The sequence below is a fragment of the Armigeres subalbatus genome, chromosome 2 (genome assembly GCF_024139115.2).
Source record: "Armigeres subalbatus isolate Guangzhou_Male chromosome 2, GZ_Asu_2, whole genome shotgun sequence".
NCBI lineage: Eukaryota > Metazoa > Arthropoda > Insecta > Diptera > Culicidae > Armigeres > Armigeres subalbatus.
Window position 1 is genome coordinate 177362599 of NC_085140.1, and position 27010 is coordinate 177389608.

The 27010-nt window shown below is 38.3% G+C and overlaps 3 protein-coding genes across 3 annotated transcripts in view; 1 reads left to right on the forward strand and 2 right to left on the reverse strand.

Annotated features, from left to right (window-relative positions):
* The window catches only part of LOC134209395 (histidine-rich glycoprotein-like), a 28674-nt gene extending 19270 nt beyond the window's left edge, over positions 1–9404 (reverse strand). The window contains exons 1-2 of the mRNA XM_062685379.1: positions 9356–9404; positions 8977–9279 (exon numbers count right to left, since the gene is read on the reverse strand). Of these exons, the coding sequence (XP_062541363.1) occupies positions 8977–9279; positions 9356–9364 (312 nt within the window). The 5' untranslated portion in view covers positions 9365–9404. The remainder of the gene's footprint in view (positions 1–8976; positions 9280–9355) is intronic.
* Positions 9405–21466: 12062 nt separating this feature from the next.
* On the forward strand, positions 21467–22024 carry LOC134211277 (cuticle protein 19-like). The gene is made up of 2 exons (XM_062687997.1): positions 21467–21580; positions 21646–22024. Exons 1-2 carry the CDS (start codon positions 21572–21574, stop codon positions 21949–21951), a joined length of 315 nt encoding a protein of 104 aa, XP_062543981.1. The 5' UTR covers positions 21467–21571; the 3' UTR covers positions 21952–22024.
* Positions 22025–26197: 4173 nt separating this feature from the next.
* LOC134211289 (cuticle protein 19-like) lies at positions 26198–26652 on the reverse strand. Its single transcript, XM_062688011.1, has 2 exons — positions 26619–26652; positions 26198–26560 (listed from the first exon to the last, which is right to left on the reverse strand). The coding sequence occupies exons 1-2, from the start codon at positions 26625–26627 to the stop codon at positions 26255–26257; spliced, it is 315 nt and encodes a 104-aa protein (XP_062543995.1). The 5' UTR covers positions 26628–26652; the 3' UTR covers positions 26198–26254.
* Between the last annotated feature and the right edge of the window lie 358 nt (positions 26653–27010).

The following is a 27010-nucleotide window of genomic DNA, read 5'->3' on the forward strand; positions in this document are numbered from 1 at the left end:
GGCCGCACTTTGGGGATCACTGCTTTAGATTATGGCAAATATACTGAACGAAAAAGCTCGCTCCAATTCAATTGCAATGATAATGTTCTTAAGCTTCATCCATCTTTATCGTTGAATGAAAAAGCACAAATAATAACACACTCACACAAGACTTTTCTACACATCGTTTGTGAAAACAAACTTGCAATTTTTTACAACATGTTTTCAATTATATTTTTGATTGATTGTGGTTGTCGAATAATTTACGAGAAAGGCACAATCACTGCTAGGTGGATAAATCTGGGTATTTTATCTTAACCTTCCGGGACTCGCACCGTTGTAAAAAGTACAACACATTGAGTAAAAATGAGATAACTTTTTAGTCAGTTGACCAATTTGCTCCAAACCACCATGTATTCCTCAAAAAATTAGTTCTTCATCAATTGAAAAGATAATAAAAGTGATTCGATAGAAGACTCGAGTAAATATAGCTAAATAAAAAGCACTGGGGAAAGTGACCAGTAATGAATTATTATTTAATTTCATTAACAATTCATCCTAAAGTAACGCGATTTTTTCTATATTATTTCTGATAATAACCTTGGAGTTGATTCGCAGTTCTCACTCACCTATGACCGTAGGTGGCCACCAGGCGGCCTTCCGGAAAACCCGGAACGTTCGTAAAAATGGTCGTTCTGGAAAGTTCGTCCGCGGGCAGCGCAATTTTTTCTAAACCATTTCTGATGGGGATGTTTGAGCTAAAACACATTTCTCACACTGCTATGACCGCAGGTGACCACAGGCAGCCTTCCGGAAAACCCGGAACGTCCGTAAAAATGGTCATTTTGTGAAGTTTGTCCTAGAGCAGCGCAATTTTTTCTAAACCATTTCTGATGGTGATTTTAGAGAAATTCCACAGTTCTTATTCTGCTATAACCGTAGGTGACCATCGGACGGCCTTCCTTATAATCCTGAACGTCCGTAAAAATTGTCGTTTTGGAAAGTTTGTCCTAGAGCAGCGCATTTTTTCTAAACCATTTCTGACAATAACCTTGGAGTTAATTCGCAGTTCTCACTCACCTATGGCCGTAGGTGGCCACCAGACGGCCTTCCGGATAATCCGGAACGTCCGTAAAAATTGTAATTTTGAAAAGTTTGACCTAGAGCAGCGCAATTTTTTGTAAACCATTTCTGACGGTGATATTCGAGTAAATACACAGCTCCTACTCTGCTACGACCGCAGTGGCCACCCGGTGGCCTTCCGGAAAATCCGGGACATCCGTAAAAATGGTAATTTTGTGAAGTTCGTCCTAGAGCAGCGCAATTTTTCTAAGCCATTTCTGACGGTGATTTTGGATGAAATTCTCTGATGAAATGATGATTTTGGAAAGTTTTTCCAAGAGCAGCGCTTTTTTTTTTTCTAAACCTTTTCTGACGGTGATCTTGAAGAAATTTCAAAGTCTTAATAAGCTATAACTGCACGTGGCCACCAGGCGGCCTTCCGAGTAATTTGGAAATCCCGTAAAATGGTCATTTTGAATGGTCCTAGAGTAGCGCAATTTTTCTAAGACATTTTTGATGGTGGTCTTAGTGTTAATTCACAGTTCTTACTCTGCAACGGCCGTAGGTGGCTACCAGACGGCCTTTCCGCAAATCTGGAAGTCCGTGAATGGTCGTTTTGTACAGTTCGTCCTAGACCAACGATTTTCTTCTAAACCATTTCTGATAATGACCAGGAAGTTAGTAAATGCTCTTTACCATCAAATATTGTTTAGAGTTTTCCACCTTCGCCAAAGGTATAATAAGAGCCCAAAACTATATGTACTATGCAAACAAATGAATAATGAATTCTATCATAATAATACCTAAATAGTAGTTATTGATGATAATAACCACATTAGAAATTCCAGAGATGTTGGTCTTTTTTGGCCAAAAAAAAAAGCTATTTCAGCTTAAAAACTTTGTTGGGATGTGATAGGAACGCAAAATACGGAATTCTAATTGGATGTAAGAAATAAGTTTTTCCTGCAATTCCAATACTAACAGTTACTGTTAGACTAGTCAAGTTGAAGGTACAGGATTGAAATGGAAATGCTACGGAAATCCATTTCCTGTTCTAGCGATTGCTGTAACATGAGAAGTAGACAAAAAGATACAAAGTAGGCGAATGAAATGGGCCTGAGATCGAACCCAAGGCATCCTGTGTATGAGGCAGAAACGTTAGTTATATGACACACATTTCTGAACATAATGCATGTAAATGACGGCACTTTTAAATATCCTGCGACATCTAACAAAACTGGTTGATCCATATATCACCACCCAGCGGATGTAATCCAAACTAAACAGTTTTTCAGAATAATGGTTTTCATCTTCAAGCAGCTGTGAAGAAGATGGCCTCTCTCTAATATCACAGATCCGGGGTTATATAATCAAACTGGTGGTCTCACATGTACTATCACTACTCTACGAATGAATTTTAAACTTCACAATATTTCAACATATTGGTTTCCAATCCCCGAACAACTTTGTAGAAAATGGCTATTTTCTAAAACCCCCAGATCCCAAGATACCGAGGAACTGATATCTCATATGAAGTAGCACCTCCTTGCGGATGAATTTTAAATTATTCTATTTTTCAAAATATTGGTTTCCAGTCCTCGAACAATTTTGTTGATGACGGCAATTTTCTAAATTTCACAGATCCCGAAACATCGAACTAAACTGATCTCTCATATACACTAGCGTCGCCTTATGACTAAATTCTGAACTTAACGGTTTCTCAATAAGGTACACTGGGGGAAGTGGAAAAGGAAAAATCGATAGTGCATGTTTGAATTAGTGTAAAACCAGTTTAATTGATCTAAATGCTTTCAATCAAAATGGGCTATCAAAAACAGTCAATTTTGCACTAACTGTGCGGTAATTCATACCATTTTGGTCGCCGGAAATTTATGGAAATACATTTTAAAATTAGGAGTTGTTTTTCCACTTACCCTAGTGGGATGGGGTAAGTGGAAAACCCATGTTACCTTGACCTTCAATAGTGATGAATAGTTACATATAACTAAAATCAATACGATAATTGCTCTGACTATCTTTTGTGGAATAATTTCATTACTTTAACGGAATAGATCCTCAAGGAATTCTAGTAATAGCTAGGGGAGGGCTGGTTTTGCCTTCTCGAACACTAAGTGTACGTAAAATCTATATGTTCGCCCCAAAGATGAACTTTTTAAAGGAAAAATGGAACTTATAGGGTTATAAACCAATCAACTTATTTTTACGAATTGAGATGATGTCTGTATGTGCGTGTTTGTATGTATGTGTGTGCGCAAAGCACCTACAAAATTATCAACTATTCTTACGCACTTGTCCTTAACCAATTTGTTCGCAAAATAATTGCATTCAACGGTGAAACTTGTTATGAATAAAAAATATTGTGAATTATAGAATATATTTACCTATCAGTGCCATTTTTACCTTTCTTATACATTTTTTTCATATTTAAAACATGTGAAAGGCATCAATACCGATATGTTGATTAATCAGGCATTTTCTCATTTATATTAGTCCAATCACCACTGGAATCACAATGATAACAAAGAAGGAACATATCAAGATTCACAGCTATCGAAATAAACCATGGAGGTAAGAAAAAAAATGCTTAATTAGAAAATTATCCACTTCCCCCGTAGTGTTTGATACCTGGGGTAAGTGTAAAATCTTTGAATAATTTGCTTTCTTGGTACAAACCACTACCAATTGAATGGGATTAGTTCAATTGTATTAAAATGGTCACCTGTGATATAAATTCACTTGAAAAAAGGACAATTGGTGCAAATAAGAATTGAATTTATGAATGCAAATATCAACTTTTCACAAAACCTAAAATTACAGTTCAAGCGTTAACTGTGTTAGTGTATGTATTATACAAATTCCAACATAGTATTAGTTTGAACATCAAAGTCTATTCTTGCATAATGTTATGATGTGGTAAAAATTGTAAAGTATGTACAATTCCAATTCTTCGAGTCGATTTTTACACTTACCCCCTTTTTCCACTTCCCCCAGTGTACCTTATATTGGTTTCCAATGCTCGAACAACTTTATAGAAGATAGCAACTTTCCAAAACCAATAAATCCCGAAATATCGAACCAAACTGATCTCTCAAATACAGTAGCGCCACCTTGCGGATGAATTTCTAAACAAATTAGCTTCTCAATATATTTATTTCCAATCCTCGAACAGCTTTGTCGAGTACGGCAACATATGGGAAGGAAGCTGCAGCTGGTCCGATTAGAGCCTTGTCTAGATGGTACAATTTTATGGCGTCGGAATCGGCAAAATTTTTCATGAGGTCTTGGACAATCGCCTTAAACTTGGGTCAGTTAGCGTAGTTCCCGTCGAACGTGGGAGTTGGATCTTTAAGAGGTTGCTGCTGGATAATTACTTGAGGCTTGGCAACGGCAGTCTGGGAGTTACGATTCAGAACAAGCCACCTCTTTGGAACTGTAGTTGAAGCACTGTCGTAGCGATCCTCGAACGCAGTGTAAATTACTTTCTGTTCTTCCTCAGCAGCTTCAGGCATCAAGGCCATAATCTCATTGTGGGATTTGCTGAACTCAGTGTACGCTGCTGTGAGCTTTCCACTGATTACCCCGAGCAGCACAAGTCAGACAAAAATGGTTGCAGCAACTTGAAATCTGGTCACATATGAGTTGCAGCAACCTATGTGAAGCATGTGTGCTGCTAGGGACGTTGAGTTGGGCCAAGCTCATGTGCCTTTGATCTCGCAAAGTAATCTGAATGCGTACAACCTTTTGCTCTATTTGGTTGCGCTGACGGATGGGTCCATTACGTTTTTCCATAATCTTCGTACTCACCTGAGCTTGCCAATCAAATCCAAGGAACGATGATTGAGAATCCTCCGAACGATTCTCTTGATTTGATGGAGTATTCGGCAACTATATTTGGTTCTGGATCACTCCATTGTTCTGATTCACTAGCGGGTTTTCATTTACAGGCGTGGAAGTTTCCGGTGCAGTATGTTTATTCGGCTAATATTCCACTCGTGGCATTTTTTCACACTAATATTTGGGAGCACTTCAGTTGTTAAAAATAGATTCACATGATAATCTCCGGTTGAGATCCGGTAGGTATCCTACTAGGTACAATGTCCGGTTCGAAGGACTAATGATTCGTACCAAAACGGACTGTTGGGAGCAGGTATAAAACAAGCATTGGAATGAAATGATGCTCTTGAAACTTAGGAGACGATTCCCTTCTGGAAAGTGGACTATAACACTGGGATTAATTATGAAAAACACCAATTTGCACTACCTACTTAACTACTTCACTTATTCACCTTTCACTACAATACGGTTATCGATTAGATTCGCGAAGAGCTCAGTGGTCTAGTGACTACCGCTTCTGCCTTATAAACAGGAGGTCGTGGGTTCCATTCCCGGCTCGTCCCTTTTCTACTTTGTATTTCTATCTTAGTTCATTCTGTTTTTCATGTTCTACCAAAACGATTCCTACTGTTATAACCTTCAACACTAACAAATCCAAAACCTCCCGTGGCACCTATGAGAGGTCGTAGAGTTCTCTGCATCTTTCTTAAGTAGGTTTCAAACTAAACATCCTTCCCCTTCTTCAGCATTCGTAAGGACGTGGCCAGGACAGATCTCGACTATTGGAGAGTGCATTGCTTCCATCTAAGAGATAGTGATTAGTCCCAAATCAACATCTGTGGTAACTGATGATAATGATGCTACTCTCATACAATATTCCAGGCATGTACCACCTACGAATTTGTGCAAATTGCTCAATGCTAATGCTATTGTTAATACGGTTATCGATTATATTCGCGTCGCGAATGGTAAAATTATACTCATTTTGATTGTTCCTAGATATTTCGTGTAGATTCCTTTAGATTTATTGTCGCATCGAAGTCACATCGTGTGGTGATGTCACATCCTACGATGATGTCGCGTCGATATAGTTTGTCGCATCCAAATAGTTTCAAAGGGTTGTAGAGACTTCTAGCACAGACAGACATAATGGAACGTACACACGGTCAAGCAGTTTGACCAACATTGACTCCACCTCTCGTTTATTCAAACATCCATTAAGTTTTACCAACAGCGGCACGAACAATCAATTTATTCGACCAACAATATCACACACGAACGACCGTAGCGCCAACTTGAGCACCAACCATCAACAAATATATGGGGGTTTGTGCAACTTCAATACAAATGTTCAAACATGTTCGGCGAACCTTGACTCCACCCCCGACAACTCAAACCAAAATCAAAACGTTTTAATTTTTTCCAACCGAGCCGCCAACTGTCAAATGGTTGATCGAACAACTTCACACACGTTCAAACAAAGCAGCAACCGAAGCGTTTTCGTAGGGGCGGAGTCAATGTTCGTCGAACTGCTTGACTGGTGTGTACGTTGCATAACACTCGTCAAATTTCCATCGCGCACTGATTTACTGGTTATTTCAAAAAATAATTAGTTGACCAATCGATCAATCGTGGCGCGCGCATCGTTTTTGCTCGAGTTTGACGTTTGCTCACTACCGCCATCTGGTTCGCGATTTGCTCAACTAACTGAAATCAACAGATGTCGTTAGTGTTTGAACAACGATGAATTTGATGAGTAAATGTTCAATGTGTGATGTATGTTTATCTGTGCTTCTAGTGCAGTTAAGTTTCGGTATTTTAGACTGTTCTCACACCTTTGTCCTGGACGGAACAATTGCGTTGATATCGTTGCTAGGGGCAGTACGGAAGTCATGGTTTGTTCGGTAGACCATTTTATTCAAGCTCTAGGGCAATTCGAGGATCTCAAAAGATCCCTTGTTCGACTGCTAGTGAAAAATATATATTTGGAGGAGATAATTAGCTTCATGCTGAGGCTGAGGTAATATTGAAAGCAGTGGTAGGAGATTCGGTAGACCATTTGATTAAAACAGAACCAGAACAATAGCATTGCATATGCCTGGTTTTGAGTTGCAAGTGAAAGGCACATACTTTAAGGACATAAATGTTTTAACGTTGAAGCTAAGGCCATAATGGTAGCTGCGGTTTTTCGGTAGACCATTTTATTCAAACTAAAGCACGATTTGGAGATCACGAAACAACTCTTATGCAAGGAATTGAAACGTGAATTAAAGACAAATGCTCGGAGGATATCACCAAAATTGCATTTTCAATTGCATTGCATCTAAATCCGTTGCTTTACTCCCACAGCTCTTGCAAACAATTGAACACTCCTAGACAAAATATTTTGTGATGCCCAGAAACTAGAAGAGATGGTTTAGAGATTGGTGAAAAACCTGAGAAAATTGGTTAAAAACGACTGAGCTTTAGCCATTTGAACATTTAATTACAACGATTTTCCGAAGACCGTTGATGGTCTTGAAGGCGGACCTGTTGTCATTCAATGCGCTGCTCTCCGGAGATGCTAAAATAGGCTAAATGCGACGACCGTTCTCCAAAAGTTGCCAATCTACCTCCTAATTTCCTCTGGTCAAATGGTAGGCTTAGCACGGAGATACTTCCGAAAACTTGTATTAAATTGACCGCAACTTGTGTTAAATTGACAGCATCCTATGATTACCGGACAGTCAACTAGATAAATCAGAACGCCTGGTATCCGACGAACACAATGTAAAATCAGAACGCTGTTATTCATCTGGATAAATTCATTGAAGTTTTCGATGGCAGCATTTTCAAACTTGCAGTGCTGCAAGAAACAACTAGGAGAAAGACCTTATTGAAATCAATAGTCGTATTGCCCGGTCACTTACAGCCTTGGGGGAAATCATGAAAAGTCCAAACGTCTCAAATTGTGGGTCCGAGATTACCCTTTAGGTTGCTTAGGTCCGTCCAAACCGATGTGGTTCCCTGATTTGACTGCGGGCTGTCGTGCGTTTATTCCAGAAGCTCCACTGGAGACAGAAGTTGTGGAAGTGTGGTAGTCGGAAAAAACCCAAGGGTTGATCTGATACGGTGGAAGGTAGGGGCTATGTGTTCGATGTACCAGTCGAGTTGTACTGGTTACGTGGAAAGAAACCAGGATGTATGTTGAGATCATGTTCCTTCGGATGTATCCGCAGGAGTGCTGTAATCGACGAGAGATTCTTGTGCGGTCAAATGTGGGTGTATCCTAGGTCTTAATTTTTCCTATTCCTTGTAGGCATTTAATCCCAACCGCTGCGGCGTTATGCGATTGAACGTTATGTAGGATTGTGACAGAAACACAAAAAGTAAAAAGCTGATTAATGAATGCAAACATAACAATAAATTATAAAAATAAAATCTATCATTTTGAAGTATATTTCTTTTTCCGTTCTAATTAGCTTGTGTGTGGAACAGCCTTTTCCTAAAACAGCTTAGCGCTTACTCAACTTTGTTGCTTACGGCACTTAAAGTAATGGCTCATTTTTCTCTGCAGATTGAATTGTAAACCGTGGACCCATCCGGCTCTGATGTTGTCAGCGAAGTTACAAAATCCCTGCAGTTACACATACAGGATGTAAATGCATTTTTTAATTATGTGTCCATGTTAGTGCAGCTGTACCAGCACTAACGGAACCGTAACCGTATGCGGTCAACGAAACTCAAGTTGAAAATTGGATCTCGAATTGTACTTGTGTACTTATAAGATGTAGAAGTGTAATGCCAGTGACAGCTTTTCATTTATCGTAGGGTAAAATATAATAAGGATGTTTCCGAAAAAAAAAACAATAATTGCTTTTTTTCGTAAACGGTGAATCCATGGCATATTGATATAATCCATACACTCGCCTTTACCTGTTGCTATAAAGCACCTGTTCTCGTACATATTCTCCTTTTGTGAGACTTTGTGCATGTGATATGTGACGTAAGTTCACGAGCCAATTAATCTGATAAAATTTGGCCTATATTTTTACTAACGAAAGTCTAACTAGTTCTTTGGTATGAGATCGAATCAAATTAGTAGTGTTGATGAATGTTGGCATAGCTTTCACCATGAGGATGGTGGGCGTGTCCCTTGCGCTGCACATGAGGCTGGAAGCCAGTCTTGTGATCGGAGCTGTAATCAACGATGCGGTGCGTTCCATCGGATTCATCCAGGGTGTACTGTCCCTTAACGTGGTCCCCGTCGCGGTGTTCCCAGGCGCTCTTATGATCGTGGGTATGCGGGTCCTTAACGCCATACTCGAACTTGTACTTGGGATGGCTGTGGTAATCCTCAATGGCCGACACCACGACGACCAGGCAGGCAAGCAGAGCAATGAGCTGTAAAGTATGTAATGGCTTTATTAATTAATTGCCGCTTGTAGCGTAGTTGGAAAACAGCTGTTTCCATACATACCTTGAACATTTTTGATTGGGGCTGGGTTAATGTTGTTCTGATTGAACGATCAAACTGAACTGATAGCTGGCTGGTATCGCCACAGAATATTTATACTAATCGGTGTGCCATACTAGCGGCTTGTTTACCATTCTTGAAACAGGTATGACCACACACTTTCGATCGAAAATTTCACTCGACTATTTGTCAAGTCTTAACGCGCTAGTAATGCATGTTGCACATTCATATCTGGCCAGCCAGAGGGGCTGTTCGATGCCATGCTGATGATCGATTATTGTTGTTCGATCGTGGGGGAGATTTTTTTCCTAGTTTTGCGCGAACTCGAAGCCGTCAGTGAACCGTATTTTTGTGGCTGTAGTTTGGGCAGTTCACAGTCAAATGATTGTTTTAGTCAGTTGGACAAAATACATTCTTTACTTTGTAGTGAAACTTGAATATTTGTTCCTCCAATATCAAAAAGAACGATTCCCAAATAAATTGTAATAATACAGGGGAACTGCTCCCGGAGTTCATCTCATGGCTCCGATATTCATCCCATCAAAAACAAAGAAATGGGAAGCAATTTGATTTGTTTCTTTCTTTTGTGATTTTTCAGCAGTGAGCACGCATGTTGACAAAAAACGACGAAATTGGTGCTGCATTTCTTTGTTTCACGATGAGATAATATGTTCAGTGTGATGAAGATCGGAATAGTTCCTCTACATACAGGGTAGGGTGGCTCAAAAAACACTTTTTCAAATTTTTTGATGGGCTGCCCTCTTTTTCGGTTCTATTTGATGCCCTGATGCTCAGGACAAAATTTCAGCCAAATCGGTCAACGTTTGGGCGGTGCTAAACTCGTTGGAAGTTTATATGGAAAAATGTATGCAGAAACATCCAAAAACAGTGATTTGCAGTTGGACGGCACAATTAACGATCAAGAACCATGATACTCATTCAGTTCTTGTAGAATTAAATACAGAATGTTATGCTGAAAACCGCGAGAAGATTAGAGTTTGTTAGGCAAAGATATTAGCATTTTACTGGAGTGTTGTAGGGGTGAATTTATTTCTTTTCAAAGGTTAAAGAAACGAAATTTGCTCAAACCCCACTTCAGAGAAATGCTAATAACTTAGCCGGGCAAACTCTAATCTTCTCGCGGTTTTCTGCATAACATTCTGTATTAAATTCTCCAAGATCTGAATGAGTATCATGGTTCTTGATCGTAAATTGTGCCGTCCACTGCAAATCACTGTTTTTGGATGTTTCTGCATACATTTTTCCATATAAACTTCCAACGAGTTTAGCACCGCCCAAACGTTGACCGATTTGGCTGAAATTTTGTCCAGAGCATAAGGGCATCAAATAGAACCGAATAAGAAGGCGGCCCATCAAAAAAATTGAAAAAAGTTTTTCCCATACTAATTTGAGCCACCCTAATACAGGGGTTAGACAAAAAGGTTGAGATAGGCAAAATTTTGTCGAAGTTCAAATCAGCATAACTTTGCGTAGAATAATCCGATTTCGATGAAACCGGGACCTTCGGACGCGCAAACTCTTCTATTGTACTGTATACTAGTTTACTGCCTCATGCAAAACCTTAGATTGGCCCTTGGCCACAGGAGATGTTCCGGGTTTTCCGAGGATATGTTAAAAATGCATTTTTTCTTCTGCTTGTCGTTTTATCTTACGTTTACTGCCATCATGTTTTAAACTCTCCCTGGAAACTAGAACTAATATGCTGACTAATGCTGGCTGCAGATCGAAAATTCGTTTGGTATACGCAAAGATATGGCCATTTTCGTAAAATCGGGATTGGCCATACACCCTGAACAAATGTCACTTTCGTAGAACACCCTGAATCTGTTACAAATTGGCCTGAGAGTCTTACGGTTACCATAATGTATCTTTAATAATCTTTTTGTCTAACCCCTGTACATTTCATGGATGTTTTTTGCTTATGGAAACAAAAGGTACATTTGGCTTAACTCTTTGTACAACTCTATATAATACACTCTGGGTATACCTGCTGAAGCTGCTACGTTTCCTGAAAGTGGCGACTTTAACAGTTCACAAGAGAAAAGGATTACATTGCGGTGCCTGCACGAGTCTACATTACCGGATAAATGATTGAGGCAGCAATAAGACCTGTTACCAAAACCTGGAAAGACACCAGGAGACCCCTTGGCGTGCATTTCAATCTACCTGATAGATACGGTAGGGACTGGAGAGGTTTTTTTTCGGAATAGGTTGTCATTGTATGAGGAAAAGATAAGAGGATTGCCGAGCGACCAAGTCGGCTTTCAGAGAGGAAGGTCTACACAGGGCACCATTTTATTGGTAGTTACCACTGCGGAGGTCACGGTATCTGCTACTGTACGGTGATAACGCTTCAGGTATCCACTACCTTATACAGTGCTTGTTGGGCGGAGATGACGAACTCGCTACTTCAAATCGGAATACTGGTAGGGTTGTTCAAGATTCTGGAATGCTGCTTTCAGTATCAAAAACTGATCTACGATATTTGGATGGAAGGAAGGCTTGGCTAGCGATCCCATAGCGGCAGGTGTCCTGCAGGAATCAATCCTGGGTTTATTGCTGTGGAACGTGATGTACTATGGTGTGCTGAGGTTGAAGCTACCACCAAGAGTCAAGCTAGTGGGATTCGGCTACGACGTAACTATAATCATGTAAAGAGAGTCCATCGGTCGGTCGTATTTAATGTCATGTCATGTCATGTCAACCACACTACACGAATAGGCATGTCGACTACACTTGCCAGTACGATAGCGACACTATCGAGGATAATGATAAACAGCTCGAATATGTGTTCAAGAAAACGCAAGCTGCCGACAAGCGTGACGGTTTCAATACTGCGGGACGGTGGGCCAGTCTGAATAACAGCGTTGAACACAATCTTCAACGCTCGAAAACTGTAGTACATCCATTCACCTTGCCATAGTCGCTCTGCTGCCATCTCGTGGAAATGGAAGGGTGTGTAAAATCACTGTATTTTGACATGGTAAAGATTAGAAGTATACACCCGATTCTGTTTTTACACGGATTTTTTTTACACGACCGTGTAAAAAAATCCCATACAATTTTTTTGCAAAGTTACTCCATTTTCCATGATTCGTCGAGAAATCATAAAACTTTTTTTACACGGATTTTCTAATTTTGAACTGAAAACTTTTTTTACACGAAACGCATCCCCCGTGTAAAAAAAGAATGGGGTGTATTTCGAAATACTTTTAAAATATTATTATCAGTGATATACTTAAAACTTTTAAATACGTTGGGTTAAAATTTTTGAAAACTACATCTAGTCTAACGACTTTGTATCAACACATGTTCTTTAATCAAAATAATTCAACTTTCGTGCCGATAATCTGAAAGTAAATCAAATTGCTAAGCCTACAAAATCAAACTATTTTTGTGTAAAATGTGTTTAAACTTTTTTTTTAGATTTTAAGGTACCCAATCAATTATAGTTTCCCCTGATTAAGACACCATCCCCGTGTCGAAACGTCGGATAAATATACATTTTGTTTCAATAATTCAAGACTGCGTAGCCGTCCTTAAAATCGAAATAAAAATATACAGTCGATTTCTCAATAGTTAATGTGTTTTAATAAGTATTTTAAAATTGACGTCCTATCCAGCTTTTTACGCTAGCCATAAATTAACAAGGGGTGAATCAAATTTGACATATGCTGTGTACAGATATTATTTGAATATTATATTAAATTATCCATGGACTAGACTGCTCACAGAACTGTAATATTTTCTGTATTAAAAATGTTCAATCTAATATGAGATTCTTTATGCAAGCATTGCATTCCTTTAGGGGCTGTCAATATACCACGAGGACAGGTTTTGGTCAGTTTTAGATACTCCTCGTGCACGTGCACAATTGCTCATGAAAAATTTCAAAAATATGTATGGACCATAGTCATTTGCCAAACCCCCTCTCCCCTCAAAATTGTTCACGTGGTACATGGATCACCCCTTAGTTGACTTTTATTTTATAAATGTAAATCAACGTTGTCCGCTCAATTTGGTGCAGCGGAATATTTATATAACGCCTAAATAATAACAATTCTATTCAGCGTGAACTTGGGATCACCCTTTCATCTTTATTCAATTTGATAAGATTCAACAACGGTTTTTGTAATAAAGTTAAGCATTTGCATTTTGGCTATATTGGACATAACTATAAAAGTACAGAGTATTTGTTCCACCATTGGTTTCAGTGCTTTCCAATTACCCGGAAGCTTAGACTGAGACTAGACCCATCGGAACATGCAGGAGAAGCGATGATCTGGTATTCATTTTATTCAAATCTGAAATAATTATAATTTTTCAAATGGTTCAGGTTTGTCAAATGAACAAAATAGACATGAAGATCTTGAATTTAAAAAAAAATACGTCGCCGCAGCCAACGCGCATGTTCTTCTTGACATCTGAAAAGTAAAATTATTTGTAACGTTACGTGTATGAATAAGAAATTACAGCAGATTCAAACCACTTTTCGAAAACATGTTTGAAATTGCAGATAAAAGACAGTTTTCACAGCTCCAACGAATTATGGGGCAGTGCATAGATTCATTCAAGATGAATACAGTACTAGGTGCTCCAATCTGCCAAGTTTGTGAAAGAGAAGAAGGCGGGGGTGAAAAATTCATTTTCAGTGCTTTCTCTCCCATACTAAAATCCAAGATGGTTGAATCGTGAATTTGGCAGATTGGAACACCTAGTGGTGTATTCATCTTGGGTTCATTATTTGATGTTCGAGCGATGCCGAAATTTATTTTGAATGAACTCGATGCATGAAAAGTTTTTCAGTTTTAGTAAACAGCGCACCACTCAAACGTAATTGTGTTCATTTGGTGCACGTCCTCATAGACTACTAAGATCCATTCTCGGATCCAACTATAAAAAAATTGTTGAACACATCATGTGTCAAAAGGGCTGGTTCAAAGCATTATAGCCAAAGACTAAGGATTCGTCTACTCGGAATCGCGTTGTCTACCACCGGGGACTACCGTGCGGGACCGAAATCCGTACAGCACCGAAATCCGTCCACCTCATGAGATATCAATAAATTAAAGGAGGTTAAAGGTAATTAATGTAGGAATAATTAATCTTATCCTGTTAAGATAATTGACAGTAAGCTTTTAGGGCATAGAATTGGAAAGAAGGCTTTGAAATTAAAACAACAAAAATCAAAAACAAATCTCTACCCACCAAATGTGGAGTTTGTGCCGCCATTTTGTTTTCGGGTAGAGCATAATTGCACCAAAAGTAACTGTTTTTTTTTTTTGTGTCTTTATTAAGGAGACTTTCAGCCCGAGGCTGGCTCGTCTCCGAACCAAAAGTAACTGTGTTTTAATTGCTAATTGCAAATCATTACATAAGATAAGCGGAATACAAATCGAAGGGATCGCTTCTCAAGGTGCGTATCGAACTATTTACAGTGGTAGTTTAGTCAATCAGAATGTTTCAAATTACATTTTTAGTTATGAAATAGCTGTACGGATTTTGATCCTTTGATTCGAAACCCGTCCACGGTGGACGGGTTTTGAGTCAGGAGTAGTTGATTTAATCATGTTTTTCGTCGTTTTAAATAAGTAAATGTGAAACACTTCAAAAGTAAAAGCCTTCATGCGTCTATGTCAATGACAACCCGAGCACAAATAAATAACTAATTGATAACAAATTCCGTTATCCGGTTATCGGACATATTGATAACTGAACTTGTTATCATTTTGGCTGACTTAACAGCCAACATAACAAAAATGATACCAGAATTTTATTCGTGAAATAACTACATGAAAACAAATTAAGTTATCACTGATACCAAATTGATAACACATTTTGTTATACATGTTATTTACTCAAATAACTAATTTAGTTTTTATTTAGTTATCAGCCATCACTGTTTTATCGACCAAAATAGTTGAATCTTCTTTGCCGACTTCGTTACGCATTGAAAAAAAAATGTTGTCATTCACTGGGATTCGAACTCGAATCGAGTGATTGGACGGCGTCGTCTCTAGGAACTCACCCAATTACGCTTTCTTGAGGAGCAGAAGAGAAGAGCAATACGCTTTCTACAATCTTGCATTTACTGAAAACTATTTATAATCAAATCATGATGCCATATGACCATTTTATGTAAATAACAGTCAGCTGTACAGAGTTGAGAGCAGAATAACTTATTAATAACAAACTTTATTATCCAGTTATATTGATAACTAGAATTGTTATCATTTTGGTTGAATTACCAGTCAACATAACAAAAATGATAACCGAATTTAATTCAAAATAGCGAACCAGCAATCAATTAGAATAAATACGGTTTATCGTACTTTTATTGATTTTTTCCAGTATAATAGGTTTATACATAATAGGCCAAATAATAGGCTTAGGTTAGTTTTTCTCTCTAATTGTCAATCATTAGGTTACTAGCAGCGCCATGCTGTAGATCGATTTCGGTTCTAGTTTTATTCTAACTAAACCACAACCTTGTAATTCGCAGTGAAACGTTTCATGTTTTCATATGCATATATAAACAGCAACACCAGCAAGAATTAATCCGTGAAAAATTTTGCCATTTGGCGAATCCAGGGTCGGGGTCGACAGTTTTCGGGAGCTCCCATATGTACGAAAAAGGTTGATTTTGGTACATACGGTTATGTGAGGGCCCGGGGTCATGACTCAAAGCCCCCCCCTCCTTCCTCAATCCGGCCATGAGTGAATCCTCTCGCTAGTCAAATCAACCTCAAGTAGTTTTTATTTATATAAAGTCAAATCTATCAGTTAATCTATCTAGTTAAAACATATTTTTTGGGTTACTGTGACAAAACACCTTCCAAAGGATTTTCTATTTCACATCTCAATATTCCCCGTCCTTTCAACATCGACTATTGAAGGTTTGGCTGCAGATGATCTAGCTCTGGTTTGTCTTTTGCGTCCAAACCTAGGTTTAAACTGTCAATAGTTGAGCCCATTGCTAGATCGACTAATCTAGCCCTTGGATCATATGTTCCGGGAGCTGCAAGGCCATTTTAAGTACTTAATAAACTTCAACGCTTAATTGGTTCTCAGATACATATTTCATTATTCAACGACACCTGAAATGAAAGTAAAGTTAATAAGCATAGCATAAAACAAATAAGAAAATTTCAACTCTTGTGTAAATCCCTTTGTTGACAGAGAAATAAACAAATCAATAGATATATCGAGGGTAACGGGGAAAATCACTCTCTGCTTAGACGAAAATTTCAGTTCAGTGTTTGGAAACAGTTCTTGTCACAATATTCATAGCATAGGCCGGCTACATTTAACAGAAGTAGTATGTTGGCAAGGGTAGAATGCTTAGCCCCATTTCTGAACGACGCGCAATTCAGAAGAAAATTTGTATTGATAATAAAATTTGTTATTATTCAGTTATCAGTTAATCACATGATTGATAACTAAATATCAAAATGATAATAAAGATAACTAATCGTGTTATCAGTTTGATATCATTTCAGTTATCTGCCTTTGCTCGGGAAACGTTTTATTAACATTCGATTCCTATTTTCTAATGACTATTTCATATGCTAAGGTGCTTAAGTGTACGGTTTTCGATGCCCCACGGTAGATGAGAATAGCGTAAGATCACAACTGCTTCAAATCGTTGGAGAACAAAAAAACCCGAAGTTAGTTACACAAGGAATCTTTGGAACGACCTCGTCACCCGTAGCAACGGGTCGACGATTACAAATCCTAATCCATCGGAATAGGGATGATTCACCGATAGGGACTATCTGAGTAGTGCTGGCTGAATGACTCGACGAGGTAGAGGAACCCAAATGAAGCTCATTGAGCACCGCAGGGCACTGGACTCAACCTTTGACAGTTAATATTTATATGGGCCTGACATTTGGGGATGATTCATTCTGATATGTTGCCTTTTCAACAACAGACGTCGATTAGTCCAAAACATGTCTTAAAAGTCTTAAACACAAAAATATCAGTTTTACTGACTTAGACTGTTATCATAATTTATATAACATCGGTTCATGTATACTTGACCGCTGCACTATCGTTTGCAACCGTAAAGGATGTAGGGCTTTAGGACCCAATTGTTACAACTTCCATTTTGTCTATTTACAGAGGTTATGTAAAAAATGGATCCAGAAACGCAACATTCCAAACATTGTCACAGAGCAGAGCCAACTTACACTTGCTGTTGCTCAGTGCTTCCTTAACTTCTTCCACGACAATAAAATTCCGAAAAGACACACAGAGCCATAAAAGAAAGACATAGGGTTTCTTACACCATTCCCGGCCTAACATGCGTACGACTGCATTATTTAAATGATATTTAGCCAGAGGTGAGCCAGCCAAGGGCTGAAAACCTCTTTAATAAAGACGATAATAATAATAAATGATATTTATGACAGGAAGCAACTTTTCCTGAATTTTGTGGGCCGTGTAATGCTGCAGCGGGTTTCAGTTTTGCTAAAAAAGAACTATTTTTGCTAAACATCGTTTGAAAAAGCTTTTATGTGATTTAAATTAATGAGGTGTATCACGTATTTCAGTCACAGCGATTGCTATTCCGGCATACTTCATAAGCGATTTTTACTCAATCTCTCAACATCTTGATCTCTCATTCTCTCTCGGGATGGTAGAAAATGCGACGTAAATAAAAATATGCACGTTTGACGACAACAAGATTCCAGATGGTATTACACCCAATTTTTTTACACGGTTGGTATTCTTTAATTTCCTGGTTCACCTGATTTTTCACAGCTTTTTAAATATCACCTGAATTTTCATTGATTTTTTTCATGAAGTAACTCATAGTCTCATTAACGCTAAAGGTCATTCATTTCCTTTATTTAGTTTACATATAAACAGATAACACTGAATCAACAATTTGACGCCACAAAACACGGTTCGAGGTCGCATCTCGCCATCCTCGAAGCGCCTCACGCTCGCCAAGTCCTGGGGTGACATTGCGCATCTCGAATCGAATCACTCGATTCGTAAGTTTTTCGATTCGTTTCGAAAAAATTGCGGCATTATGTATTTCGTTCGACTTCATTGAGTCGCAGTACAAGATTTCGAATGGTGTTGTACTAGTTCAATCGAGTATGTTCTGTCAAACGGAATGTAAACAGAGAGAATAAGAGATAGCTGTCTCCGTGTTTAGTATGCCGCCTGCAGGAGAGACAACCTTCAGCGCATGGCAAATGTGAGTAAACAGAGAGAATAAGAGTAATTTCATCTGCGTGTAGTATGTTGCCTGTTGGAAAGGCATCCCTCATGGCATGAATTGACAGTTAATTTATAAACAAGCAAATTGTGCTCGATGACTTTAAAAAGCAATATAATTTATTGAGCAGTTGCAACCATGCCGATACCAAACATGCCGATACGACATGTTTTGTAAATTGAGATATTGTTACGACACAAATTATAAGTTTTATGTTTATTCGAATTTATGCCACAGATCCAATTTTGCGCTAAATAATTTAAAGCTAAAGAAGGATTCGATAATAAATTACTTTGATGTTTCTATGTGTTTTAATTAAATGCACTTGAGTCATCTCATGCGCGTTTTTTTTATTTAGCTCATTTATTTTTACGCAGATTTTCCTCATGGATTTTTCACGCGGTTTATCGAAATCGTCAAGAAATACGTGAAAACTTCGAAAAATCGATTTTAGTTGAAGTCGTTTTTACGCGGATTTCGGGATAATTAGAGATTGCATATTGTCAGGGAACTGTAAAAGTAGGTATACTTATGACATTGTTTTCCTCAAGAAACAATAATAAAACATTTATAACAAATAATAACAAATTATAATTAAAAACTTTCAGAAAGAAATGACTCTCGAACAACATTCGAAAGCTAAAAAGGTGACGAGTGTTTTTCATTCGACTTGAGTCGTTTTTCAGTGTGCTATCGAGCATCCATAATGCCAAAACATCTCGTTATTCTTGTACCTCCTCGATCATACTCGAACGCTGAGTCGTTTTCGAGATCGAATCGAAACCCGTAATGCCAAACATGTTCGACTCGATAGAATTACGTTCGAATCGAGATGCACAATGCCACCCCTGGTTTGCCCACCTTGTTCGCTGCGCTCCACGCCGTCTCGTACCTGATGGATCGTAAGCGAACACCATCTTTGCAGGATTGCTGTCCGGCATTCTTGCAACATGCCCTGCCCATCGTACCCTTCCGGCTGTAGCTACCTTCTGGATACTGCCCAAGTAACAATTCCCAAGCTTGTTGGATTTATTTAATTCTTATAGCGGATTTATGATAGCAATTACCATGGCTAGTTGCTCAGTTTTATTGGCACTCTTATTACTATCAATAAACCTCTCATAAATCTGCTGAAAAAGCTTCAAACGTCAAATGCCATTTGATTTTATGAGCTGTTCTACGCTTGTGATGAAGAGCGCAATAAGTCATGTTTTCAAAGCTCGATAAAAGCCATAATTTTTGGTCGTAATGTGGTCAAATGAGAAACCGCAATAAGGATATTTGCATTGCAAAGAGTTTATAAGGGTTTAAAATAAGAACAACACTTTTCTGATCGGAATTCATGATGGCCATATTGGAAAAGAAGAAGCATTTTCAAGTCAGTGAAATTTATCACTGAAATCCATAATTAGATAATATTTTCGTCGCGTAGAACACTTCTCCTGGTAAATTATTAGAATTGGAAATATATCAGGGTGAAAAATCTACAGATTAAGTGGATATTTGCGATGTTGATATTATAATTGATTTCAATTTATTGCACTGAACTACATTATTTTGCCGGCGCGTGGTATAGAGTCTTATTCTTTACCTAGCTTTCACCATAAAATTGAAAGCGCAACTTATTTTAACGATAGTATATTGCAAGTCTGAATAACCTGAACAAACCTGAATAAATATTACATCCTCATCATAATTTGCATCATCAGTCCATTTTGTTATTATTTTTCCGTAATTTTGTTTCTCTTTTTTTCAAACCAACATTTTTGACAGCTGCCGCAGCCAAATTCCCTTTTCTGCGGGTGGTTTAAAAGGGGTTTCCAAATACGCTTATAAGAGGTTTATAGTGGTCATCTAGAGAGGGCCACTTGGTCATACCTTACTCTTATAGAGGTCACCAGATGGTTGTCGTGTAATAATGGGTTTTATTGTTAGTTCTTATAATTTGATCGTGAAAACCATTCCAAGAGTGGAATAAAACTTGAAATGTTACTTGGGCTGGATTCGCCGTAGAGATGGGCGAGCTCGTGGTAACGCACTCATCAAAATTCCTTCCAAACACTTAAAAACAATACTTTTTTTCACTTTTTGAAATCGAGAGTTTTCCTATTAACGATGAAGGATCATTTTCATACTGCTGGCCTTTTGGCAGCACGGTGCGGCTAGAAGTTCTTGGGCCGAGATGGTTTTTTGTTCGGCTTGAGAATACATTTTCAAATGTACTTTAATATGCTTATATAAGTTCTAGTGATACGAACAAACGGAAAAGATGAAAGTGTGTGTGTTTTTTAGCACTGTGACGATTTTCAGGTAGGTGTTTATTTGATGATTCCGTTTTGTAAGAGTGGAAAGAATTACTCCAGCTCAATGGTGTTGCAACGAAGAGCGAAATTTTGAAATCTAAATTTTTATTTTCTATAATTGGATCAATTAGGAGTAAAACAAATGGTGGCAAAATATTGAGCATTATGTGAGATAAATGGGAGACTTTTTAAAAATTATCAATCTTAAACCTACGGCTTCCAAAGGTCCATAGGTCCAAGCAGTGATTTACCCTATTTTACAATATTTAAGCAAAAATGGACCATGTGATAACAATTCTATAACATGAGTCAAATCAAATTCATTCATTCCCTCCTAACCAAAAAATCACCATCTAGGAAGTTTCAGCCAACCACACTAAAGATTAACTCCACCGTGTAAAGGTTTCTAGGCAAGGCCTCTAGAAAATCGAACACAGCGCGTAAAAAATGCAAATATACTTTCAATTAATAAAGCGTACGGCACTTGGCCTGGTATGAAATCGACTGAACTGTTTATGAAGCGGACAAACAGATTACACTCCACAAAAGAGAAGACAATCAATTTGTATAAATATTCTGCTCTAAACCGAGCATGGCATCAGTTTTAGTTTTGCATCCACATCGCACTATAGACGATATCTCTATACACAAAACATAAAAATCATGTTCAAGGTACTGGGAGGATCGTCATTTAGAATCAAGCAAATTTAACACTAATCTTCCTTATTTCGAAATAGGTCATTGCCCTGATTGCCTGCCTCGCCGCGATCGTGTCGGCCTATGAAGACTATCACACCCATCCCCAGTACAAGTTCGAGTATGGAGTCAAGGATGGACACACCCACGATCACAAGAGTGCCTGGGAGCATCGCGATGGGGACCACGTGAAGGGTCAGTACACCCTGGATGAGGCTGACGGAACCCACCGCATTGTTGACTATAGCTCGGACCACAAGGGAGGATTCCAGCCTCATGTGCAGCGCGTTGGACACGGTCACCATCCCCATGGCGAGAGCTACGCCAACATCAAGCAACATTACTAGATTCGGGCTGATTCAACCAAAGAGCTAGATTTAATTGAACTGTCGAAAATATATTTTTATCAATTCTCCTAAACTTGCAATAAGATTCGTTTGAAAGAAAAAAAAATCCTATTTGCTTTGTTCAAGCACCAAGTAGTAACGAAATAAATGTAAATGACGGAGCGTACTTCACCTATAAATAATATTTGTTCTCTTTTGTTTCTTCTTCGTCAATGGCTCCACGCCCCAATTGCAACTTGGCCTGCTTTTGAACTAGTGTTCAAACAGCATCTCAACCATTGGCGTAATTAAGGTAAAATTCTAGGGGGGCTTAAATTTAATTATTTCTTTTCTATTTTACAGTCAAAACGAAGCATAAAAAAATATCTTTTCCGTGTGACGATGTTTTGCAGTGAATTTCAAAACCGATTTTTTTTAAATTGCATAGCAAGGTCCAGACAAATATGCAGTTGCGGATATTTTTGCAGTAAATTTCAAATAGTTGTTTTCCATGATTGCAGAAAAAGATTCAGATATATCGGCAAACAGTGGATATTTATAACTGGTGTAAATTTGCTATTTTTTTCAATTACTGCAAAATTCGTCACTCACCCTGTATACTGTTTAAAGGTTGGCCTTCTAAACAGTCTCTTTGAAATTTGTGTTTGCTAAATTTTACAACAAAATCAAGCATCAAGCATGGACTTCATTGCTGTGCGGTTAGCGACGTCAGTCATCTAAGCGCATGTGCTAAGTAGTGTGGGTTCGATTCCCCCTTAGCAAAGAGAAAATTTTCGTGTAGCGGAACATTCTCCACTGGTCTTATCAGTATCATTAGTAGGCATTTCTTGTATATTTAGACTAGCGAGTTTATTGGCAATTCCAAATTTAAAATAATCATAAAATCCCAAGAACGTTTTACAAGACAAATCTGCAGAAAGAAATGCCTTCAATATTTTTAAAAGCATACGATAGGTTGTATTTGGCTATCACATTTTCGAAAAAAAATCCTTTTATGAATCTCTCAGGCATAGGACTGCCAATCTGAAGATGGCGAGTTCGGTTCTCGGTCCGGTCCACGATGTTTCCGGGTGGGAAATTGACTTCCTAGGCATAATGTATCCATTGTACTTGCCACAAAAGATACATACTCATGCATTGGCGGGCATAGAAAGCTTTCAATTAATAACTGTGGAAATGCTAATAAAACACTAAATTGAAAAGCAGGCCAAGTTCCAGTTGGAATGTATGGGGCCATAGATGAAGAAGATGAATTCCCTCAGATACGCTATTCATCTTTCAGGAAGCAAGAGATTAAGCGCTCGATTTAGTAAAAATTACTAACGACACTCTGGAAAGACACTTGCTGAGAAATTCTATTGGAAAATCAGGATTTTTTAGAAACTCTTCGGTAACCTAAACATGTTGTGCCTCTCTGAAACTTAAGCAATATTCAAAAAAAATTATTGCCTCAATATTAAGACCATAAAGCAGTTCAGTATTTTACTTGAATTTTCTTCGTCCAATCAAAAAAATTTAAGTTTGTTTTTAGTTTGTTACTCCTATTATTTGTTCAATGAACATCTTCTACTTGAGCAATGACATCTGGTGCTAAGAATCAAGTGAGCGAAAAATCCTTCCTGTTCAGCATTATTATCGCAAAGCATATTAACAATTGTTCATAACATGAAGTGGTGTTGTTCTTAATCTAGAAATAAAAAAACAGTTCAATAAAATTAAAATATAAATAGATAAAATAGGTTGTTGTAGAGAGAGATGGTGAAAAAAACAATATATGTGCAAAGTTGCATTAATTCTATAGGGGGCTAATTTTGTCCTAGCCCATAGCCCTACTGCAGTAACGCCAATGATCTAAACAGCTTCTAGACCGGACTAAGAACCGATCTCGTCGTCTCCGGATTGGCATTCCTATGTTATTTTGATAAGAAAATTATTAAGAACTTTTTAGTGTAATGTCTTCTTCATTTGTCAAGACGAGTTAGTACTATCACATTGAATTCCTCCACGTGGTTGTAACTTTACATAACTTTGCAGATACGTATTACGAATTTCAGTCCCTTTTATAAAGTATTAACAAACTAAATGAATTAATGTGTAAATCAATAACAAAAGGTCGATAGGATAAAAGGTAGAAAGAACAGAGGGTCTAAAGGGTAGAAGGTCGAGAAGACAAAATATCGACAGGGACCAAAGGTCAAAAGGACCAAAAGGTCGAAAGAGATAAAAAGCCGCCATGAAGAAAACATGGAGAGGAAGGAAGCCGAAACAAGAAACAAAGAAGGGAGAGGGAAAAGAAAGAAGGACAAAAGAAAAGGGTAGAAGGAAGAAAAAATAAGTATGAGGAAATAAGGGAGAAAAAGGCAAAGGAAGCAGAAAGAGGAAGAAGGAAAAATGAAAAAGAATGAAGAAGAAGGAAGAAGCAAGAAGGAAAGAGGAAGTAAGAAGAACGAAGGAAGAAGGAAGAGGGAAGAAAAAACAAAGAAGAAGGGTGAAGGAAGCAGGATAGAGAAAGTGAGAATGAAAAGCGAGGAAGGAAGAAAAGATAAAGAAGAAGGAAGTGCTCTTCGACCTATTGTCTCGTTCGGCATTTTGTCCATTCGACCTTTTGCATTTCGACATTTTGACCCTTCGGTCTATTGTCCCCAACCCGTATGTGTATAAAAACATATTGGAATTAATCCGAAAAACTAGCTGTATATAGCCGTCTATGTCCGGAATGGGCCCCCGACGTTAGGCATAAGTACGTTTGGCATAATGGACGTTAGGCATAATTCTACCTTCTCCATATCATTAGCTGTTCTTTGTACCTAATATGCTCAACATACAATATGCCAAACATACTTATGCCTAACGGGGTACACCCGTCCGGAATTGTCAATTTGATTTTGCAGTTGATGTAACAATCGGAAAATCATAAAACCAATTGGTTTACGGGATAATTGTTTTTTTGTTTTGTTTTTGACACTATCATTTGAGAAGAAGGACATAATCGAGCATCCAATGATTAAAAAAGGGAAATTTCACTTTCGAAAACATTAATTACTTTATAACTTAATTCTTCTTCTTATTGGAATAACATCCCCCACTGGGACATTGCCGCCTCGCAGTATTCATTCCTAAGCCAAGCCATTTTCAGTTGAACCTATTTTACTGTCACAAATTATTGTTTCTCTCCCTTCGTCCCATGCGTTCAGAAGTTACACACTTGGCTTCCTGAATAATAAATCTTTTACATTCTCAACGACATAACAATAGGATAATCTGTTTCAAAAGTGGGTAAATTTCCATTTAAAGTTGTATTCAATCGGTGTGTTCAGAATTGTTAGTTTCTTGAACGGTAAACTTCCAGATTTGCTCCATTAGGCATAAGTACGTAAGGAGTTGGATGTTAGGCATATAATTTTGAACACATAATTGATAAGAAAATTATTTTGAGCTTTTTAGTGGCCCTCCTTAGCCGTGTGGTAAGACGCGCGGCTACAAAGCAAGACCATGCTGAGGGTGGCTGGGTTCGATTCCCGGTGCCGGCCTAAGCAATTTTCGGATTGGAAATTGTCTCGACTTCCCTGGGCATAAAAGTATCATCGTGTTAGCCTCATGATATACGAATGCAAAAATGGTAACCTGGCTTAGAAACCTCGCAGTTAATAACTGTGGAAGTGCTTAATGAACACTAAGTTGCGAGGCGGCTCTGTCCCAGTGTGGGGACGTAATGCCAATAAGAAGAAGAAGAAGAAGAAGAAGAAGTGGAATGTCTTCACTTGACATAAAACGAGTTTGTACAATCCCATTTAATTCCACCACTTAATTGTATCTTGACAGATACGTATTTTGACCTCAACAGTAAGGCCGCCTTCAGTGTCTCGTACTTGACTCGACTTGGCGACTGAAGACGGCCTTACTGTTGAGGTCGAAATACGTATCTGTGAAGATACAATTAAGTGGTGGAATTAAATGGGATTGTACAAACTCGTTTTATGACAAGTGAACACATAATTCATAAAACGGTTTTACGAAAGTTTTCCGAGTACTAATTCCCAAAAATAATTCCATTACACTAGATAAAATACTTCCCCGAAAAATAAGTATAATTGCTCCTGGCAAATATGTCATTATGGTTTCGTAAACTTGTAATTGAGAAAAAATGCTACAAAAATTCAGAGGGTTGCTCGAATAAATGATTATAGATAAACGCACAATGAAACAATGAAAAAGATTTATTACAAAGATGAGGAGTACGCGTTTTCTCAGTTCAAATCCATGAGTCTAATCCAAGTGTCAATTATGTTCCCCTAACCGTGGTTCAATGCTTCTGATCGATGTTGGCATAGCTTTCCCCATGTGGGTGCTTAGCATGTCCGTTCCGTTGTACATGCGCCTGGAATCCAGTTTTGTGATCTGAGCTGTAATCCACGACACGGTGCGTTCCATCAGCTTCATCCAGGGTGTACTGCCCTTTCACGATATCACCATCTCGGTGCTCCCATTGGCTTTTGTGGTCGTGGGTTTTTCCGTCCTTTACACCGTATTCAAATTTGTATTTTGGGTATGCGTGATGCTCCTCATCAGCAACAATGAGGACGGCCAGAAAGGATACCATAGCGATTACCTTTTGGAAAGCATATTTTTAATGAATGGTTGGTTTTATGCCAATTACCACATCTTACTTTGAACATTTTTAGAATTGCTTTGAGGCACAGTTCTTCAGTGGATAACAAACTTGACTGATGGTTGAATAGGCGTTGATGCAAATATTTATACAACCCAAGCTAATGCGCCCCAAGTTTTCGGTGCTAGGTTTCCCCGGTTCTTGATGCAGCCCCTAATTCGGGTTTCCGTCGTAGCGTGTGGCCTCTGGTTTATGCATATCAATTTGTGATCGCGGTGGGTTCAGTATCGTGCAAGAAAAATCATTCTAATTGAATTATTCATTCACATTTTTGTATATGGATCAACAGCTTTTAACTGTCTAACACGCATATGAAAAGCAATAGACGACCTATTAGCTAATGAGATGATTAAATTATGACTGTTTTCCAATAAACGCTCACACAGAGTA